Raw genomic sequence first — 5,834 nt, 5'->3', positions numbered from 1 at the left:
ATAGCGGCTTAGTGGCCTTAAATACTCAGTTTCGTCTGTGCACGTCAGAGTGGAGCAGAATGACTGCGACAATAACAAATACAGAACTCACTCGGGCAATATAAGCTTATACACGCGCAACAGCAGAATTATTGTCTACCTAAATTATCTGGATATTTCTTCCCTTTTCTTGCTCCTCAAAACCCGGCGAGAGACACGGAGTGCTTTGTCTTAAAGTTAGTGGAGTAAATTGTAGTTTAGGGGCTTAAACTGGACAAACAGTTGTAACATAGAGGAAATCCTCACCCAGATGGAGAGCTGCTCAGCTGCGCCCTAAGTGTTGGGATCGCGGTTCCAACCATGACCTCCTCTTTGGCCGGGAGACCCAACGATTTGTTTTTCAGTCGTAAGGAGGAGGCAACATCCTTCTCTGGCAACATCCCCAGTGTTTGCGTTGAGTCTCTGGACCTGCAGAGATACCACCCAACTAGGTGCTTTCTCTCTCAAATTGGAGTGTCTCTGGGAATAAATTAAAGGCCCGTTATTTGCTGCCTTCCTAAATCCCTCTTTTTCTTTTGCCAGAGATGTCCCTATTGTTGATCCTTCCTGTATAGACACATCATAAGAGTCAGATATTCTTTTGCCTGGATTTCCTGGGATTCAGACTCCTCCTACCCTCCTCTATCCAGACCTGGGCTCAACCACCAGGCCCCTCCCCCAGCTCATGGCTGCCCAAGCTACCCGTCTTCAGTGGATGCTGCACTCTGTGGGGCATTTTTATGAGCACCGTAAGGCTTTGGGTCTCCTTCCTGTCCATACCCCTCAGCTTTGCAAAACAACTGGGGATTAGGGGTAAAAAAGAGAATAGTATTTGATCTACATTCACTAGTTTCTCTAATTATAGGAATAAAGAAAGGGAAGGAAAGAGAGAAAGAGAGATTTCAGGGCAGGAGGTTTGTCTCAGAGGCTGGACTTGGTGGGGGCTCCTAGGATTCCGGTACAGGCTCAGGAGGGTGAACGAGGCATTTGGAGGAGACTCCTTTGATAGGAGCCATACCGTTAGAAAAGGGGCAAGGGGAGGGAAGAGGCAAAAGGGTGAGAAAGAGAGAGGGCATTTCTTACCGAAGGCAGGGGTAGGTGGAGGTGCAGAGGGTTCGTGGGCACATCTGGACTCTACTACTGGCCTGGGCCTGGGTTTACCTCTGGCATGGCCTGGAGAGAGTCGCTGGCTTCAAAAGGTGGAGCCTATTTTGCCAGTTCCAAGGGATCTTTAGCCCCCTCTCAACATCTTGCAATACACAGTGTCATCTCAGAGTGAAGCCACAAGATTAAGATCATAGGGTTGAAGCTCTAGGCCCACCAACCCCACTCCATCTCAGCCCCTGGATTATGGGTTACTCTCACTGCCCCAGTATCCAGCTCAGATCACCAGTGCCCCTATCCCAGCTTCTATTTGTCAAGTTCCTGCAGCACAGACCTCCTTTTCTGAAGCTAGTTTCAACCTCCTTTAGGCTGTCCACATTATTTTTATAGCCTCATGACTCCTCAAAGCTCCCTCTCCTCCCCCAAGTCTACTACCGCCCAATTTTCTCTCTGCTATAATTGCTTGGGACTGGAGATGGTAGCTCATCAACAGATCTTGGTTGCTTATACATTTTTTGTTGCCCCTGCAACCACTCTTCCTGTATTATTATTATATATTTATTATTTTTATTATTCACCTGAGCTGGAGAAAATAGAGTGGAGGACAGCTAGGAGGCTGGGACTCCCATTATTTTGGGGTAGAACTTTTGTTTTCAAAAAATCACATAATCATAATTCATGTTTTAATTATTATTATTATCAATATTAATATGATGAAACAACTCTGTACAAGGACTATATAAAGGGAAAACGTGCTAAAGACAGATGTTTGAATAGAAGAGTACACCACAGAGAGCTAGGGAGGCAGCTAGGGGAAGGGCAACTATCCACGGGGACTACACTAGGTACCAGCGACAGACACAGAGAACAAGACACAGATTGACAGAGAAGCTCACAGAAGTCAAGTTTAAAGCACATGGAAAGAGAATATTGCATATCTTTGTCCCCTCACTCCTTTTGGAGTGTTCTGGTCTCTCTTCTCTATTAGGTTGGGAATCAGGTTAGTTTGGAGTGGTAGAGCTCAAATCCAGCACCCTAGAGCCCAGAGGTCACAGGAAGGGCTGCATAAAGGGGGTACAGTGGGTGACCAGGCAAGGTGGGGAATGCTTCATGCCCAGGGGAAGCCCACAGGAGACTGCAGACAGCTGGAGTAGTGGTAATTTGGGGGAACTGGTACATGGGTGAAACAAGTATGTGTGGCTGGGAAATTGTCAGGTGTCAGATATCCAGCGGGGGATGGAGGCATGTGATTGTATATCCACTCTGCTGGGCCATGTGGGGACTATGAGGCTGCCTGCTTGCAAGTGCACTAGGGAGGGTCAGGTGGGCCCTGTGCTGTGCTGGGCTCAGCTGTGTGTATATGTTTGCCTTTGCCTCTCCCTGTACAGAAGCTCTGTGCTGGTGGGAGAGTAAAAAGCTCGGTGGATTGCCCTTGGAGAGTTTGTTAGAGGAGACTCTCCCCATATGGGAAACACTCCAAGTCAGCAGGCCAGTTTCACACTGTCCAGGCTGCAGTTAATTCCCATCAGTGTCCTGCTTCTCACCCCTCTTTCTCCTGGAAAGGGCAGGACAGCAGATGGGAGGCTGGGGGACACTTGGGGAGAAGGATAAAAATGAAGTGCAGAAAGGTTGATGGTTCTCTCACTGCTCCTTTCTCTGAAGCCAGCCCAGCATCTACTGGACTGGGGCTGGGGTCTGAAGGAGTCTGGATGAAAGGCCTTCCCACTCAGAGAAGCCATTCTCAGACCTACAATGGGTTCTAGGGCTGCGCCCCTCCCTCTGCTCTGGTCCATGTGCTAGGCTGTGGAGGTTTGCGGGCCAGGAGGCAGAGGCAGCCAGTCTGAAGACAAAGGGCAATGTTGGAGGGGTGGGCGGGGAAAAGAGAGAAGGGAGTTGGGTGGGGGGCTGCAGCACCCCCCTCCTTCATTGTCACCGGCCTGGGAAACGGGCTGAGTGGGGCCTCAATGGCTGGTAGCCCCTTTAAGGGAAGAATTCTCCTCCCGCCTCATAAATTACTCTGGTCCAGCCTCCATCGGCCATGACCATGAACGCCAGCCGGGAAGGGAGAATCAGAGGCTTCCGCTGCGGCTGCCAGAAACTCGCCCGGCCAATCAGTGTGGTGCTCTGTAGCCCCATCTACAGCCACTTGGACTTTCTTTCTGGAGAGCCAGGTGGGGACCTCTGGGGTGGCTACTGAACCTGAGGCTGTGTCCTCTGGGCTCTCAGGTCCCTGCTTGCTGCATGAGGTCCGCAGCCGCCGCAGGCAACGAAACAGTGGATGGCAGCACACCTGTGAACAGACGTTCGCCCAGTGCGGGCAGGGGGCTCAGGAGAGGGCTGGGGATCAGGACACTGTTCTGGTCCTAGAGGGAACATAAGGCTGATAATCCTTGTCCACAGCGCGGCCAGCCAAACGCCCAAGCTTCAGCCCACTGGATGTCCTGGGGAACCCAGACCCAAGCAGGCTCTGGGTCTTGCTGATCATTTTCTCACAAACCACACTTCCTCCTTGATTCCCCACTTCCTCCAGCCCTGCCAGAGCCACCTGACCCCCTCAGCTCTCTCTGCTGACCCTCCACCCTCCTGTCTACTCCCAGCCTCTTCTAACCCCACCGACTGTGAGGTCGGGGTGCCTTGGTTCCACTGGCCCTGCTGTCTGCTCCTGCAGGCAAAGAGAATTAAGACCACGGAAGGGAAGTAGAGGAAGGGGACATCTGGGCCGCGGCTTCTCCAGATCCTCAGCGGAGGTGCAGCGCCTCAGTCCCGCCTCAAATAAACCAGCCCGTAGCACCTCAGCCTTCCTGGCCCTGCCAACCGCCGGCAGCCGCGGGCTTCGGCTCTCCCTGGCTAGGTTTCTTCCCTTCTCTCTGGAACCTGTCAGGGTGTTTTGGGTGTGTATGGGAGGGAACCACGAACAAAACAGACAAGAGGATGTCCAGGGAGGGCCAGCCAGAGACGCCTGGCGTTCTAAGCGGGGACTGTGTTCTAGGCGGCCCCCTCTTTTGCTCTTTGCCAGGGACAGGCTCAGTCTGGGGCTGGCGCCCGTGTCCTGCCCGCTAAAAGAAGGAGAGAGCTTGCTCCCTCAACAGAAGTCTTTTCTTTTTCATTCTCCGGTTCTGAAACCAGATCTTGACCTGCTGGTCACTAAGATTCAAGCGGTCTGAGAGTTCCCTCCGGCGCTGGCGTGTGATGAACTCGTTGACCAGAAACTCGCCCTCCAGCTCTGCCAGTTGCAACTTCGAATAGGGCTTGCGCTTCTTCCGAGAGCGGCTGTGGATCGGGTACCAGGGCGCGCCTGGGTGGAGATGAATGGCAGGGGTTGGCCAGAGGATCAAAGGGTGACCAGTCCAGTGCCCTCGGCCCTTCCCCAGACCCTTTCACCTTGGCCTCACGCCTGGACTCCAGGCCCCTTCTCTGCCTTCTGCTTGCCGCCAGTCATCTGAATCCCCTCTTCTACCCAGACCCACATCCCCACCAACTCCCCCACCTTCTTTACTCTTTTTTTCTTTCATTCCTTGCCCTTACCTCCTCAACCCTACCTCCTGCTGCAGTATTCATGACCCTTCTATGTCCCTGCCCCTTCTTTCTCCCCAAACCTCTCCCCAATTTTCTTCTTCCCTATTTCCTGGTCCATTCCTCTCACATTCTTCAGGATTGGATCCCGGATCCGTTAGAACAGACATGGGCGAGTGGCAGAGTAAATTTGTCCACTGGCATTTCTTTTGAAATGTAAGTAATGGGGGTCTGTGGGAAGGTGGAGGGAGAGGCGCCTGGGAGAACTAGAGCCAGGCTTTCTGTCCCTACCTCCTCACTCCCAGGCCTGGGGAGTCCCCGTCAGGATCCCCTCACTCCGGAATCCCTGCCGCCTCCTGCCGCGGGCGGACGAAAAAGGAACTCTCTCTAGTTATTTTATGGGGGTATTTACATGTTTATAGGCTCCCCCCACCCGCACTTCATTTTAAAAGAAGCTCTTCCTCGCCACACATTCTGTTACCCCAGGCGTCCCTAGCTCAGTCCTGCTCTGCCCGCCCTAGTAAGATGTCAGGTTTGAATCCGCCGCGTGAGTGGCCGGGGTCCTTACCGCTGGCAGAGAGCCCGCCGCCGGGGTTCAACGGCGATACCAAGCTGCCGGGGTCGCCTGCGCCGGCGCCCTTGTTGCCCTCGTTGAGCAGGGACGAACTGGAGTCGGATTCCAGCGACTGGCAGGAGGGCGGGTCGTGCGGGGGTCCTGCGCCGCCGTCGCCACCGCCACCGCCCGCCGCGTAGTCGTACTTGAAGCCGAGCGCAGGCGGCCCCGACGGCTCCAGCGGGAGCAGCGCTGCCCCGGGCCCGGCTCCCGGGTCGCGCCCGCGCTCCTCACGCTTCAGGCCCCCGCCGCCACCCTCGGCGCACGGCTCGCGGTAGTAACCCTTGCTGTCCTCCACGCGCGCCAGCTCGCACGTGCGGCCGAAGGGAGGGTTGAGAGACACTGGGCTGCCGAGGTAGGGCTGCGGGTAGCCATTGCACGGCTCCGCCGACGGCCAGGGCAGGGAGCATACGTTGTCGCGGCGTGGGTAGGACAACGAAGGAAGCCCGGGAAGCTGCGCCCCGGACGCGCGAAAGTTGGGAAAGTAGAAGGTGTCTCCCGTGTGGATGTTTACCAGAGGCCCCACAAACCCGGGATTCAGGAGATTATGCTCGCCCATTTCCGCGGGGCCCGACCGGCAGCTTCT

At 54.7% G+C, this 5,834-nt stretch overlaps 1 protein-coding gene across 1 annotated transcript; it reads right to left on the bottom strand.

Annotated features, from left to right (window-relative positions):
• Window positions 1-1,797: 1,797 nt before the first annotated feature.
• On the bottom strand, window positions 1,798-5,834 carry HOXC12 (homeobox C12). Its single transcript, XM_008003486.3, has 2 exons — window positions 5,204-5,834; window positions 1,798-4,417 (listed from the first exon to the last, which is right to left on the bottom strand). Exons 1-2 carry the CDS (start codon window positions 5,805-5,807, stop codon window positions 4,179-4,181), a joined length of 843 nt encoding a protein of 280 aa, XP_008001677.1. The 5' UTR covers window positions 5,808-5,834; the 3' UTR covers window positions 1,798-4,178.

Source organism: Chlorocebus sabaeus, chromosome 11 (genome assembly GCF_047675955.1).
Source record: "Chlorocebus sabaeus isolate Y175 chromosome 11, mChlSab1.0.hap1, whole genome shotgun sequence".
NCBI classification, from domain to species: Eukaryota; Metazoa; Chordata; class Mammalia; order Primates; family Cercopithecidae; genus Chlorocebus; species Chlorocebus sabaeus.
The sequence above is the reverse complement of the archived record's forward strand: the minus strand, read 5'-3'. Positions and strand labels throughout refer to the sequence as shown.

Bases quoted from the DNA above. Each gene is read 5' to 3' on its own strand.
- HOXC12 (XM_008003486.3), bottom strand. From the start codon at position 5,807: ATGGGCGAGCATAATCTCCTGAATCCCGGGTTTGTGGGGCCTCTGGTA. The intron at 4,418-5,203 runs GTAAGGACCCCG...ATCTCCACCCAG, and splicing joins CGGCGGGCTCTCTGCCAGCG to GCGCGCCCTGGTACCCGATC.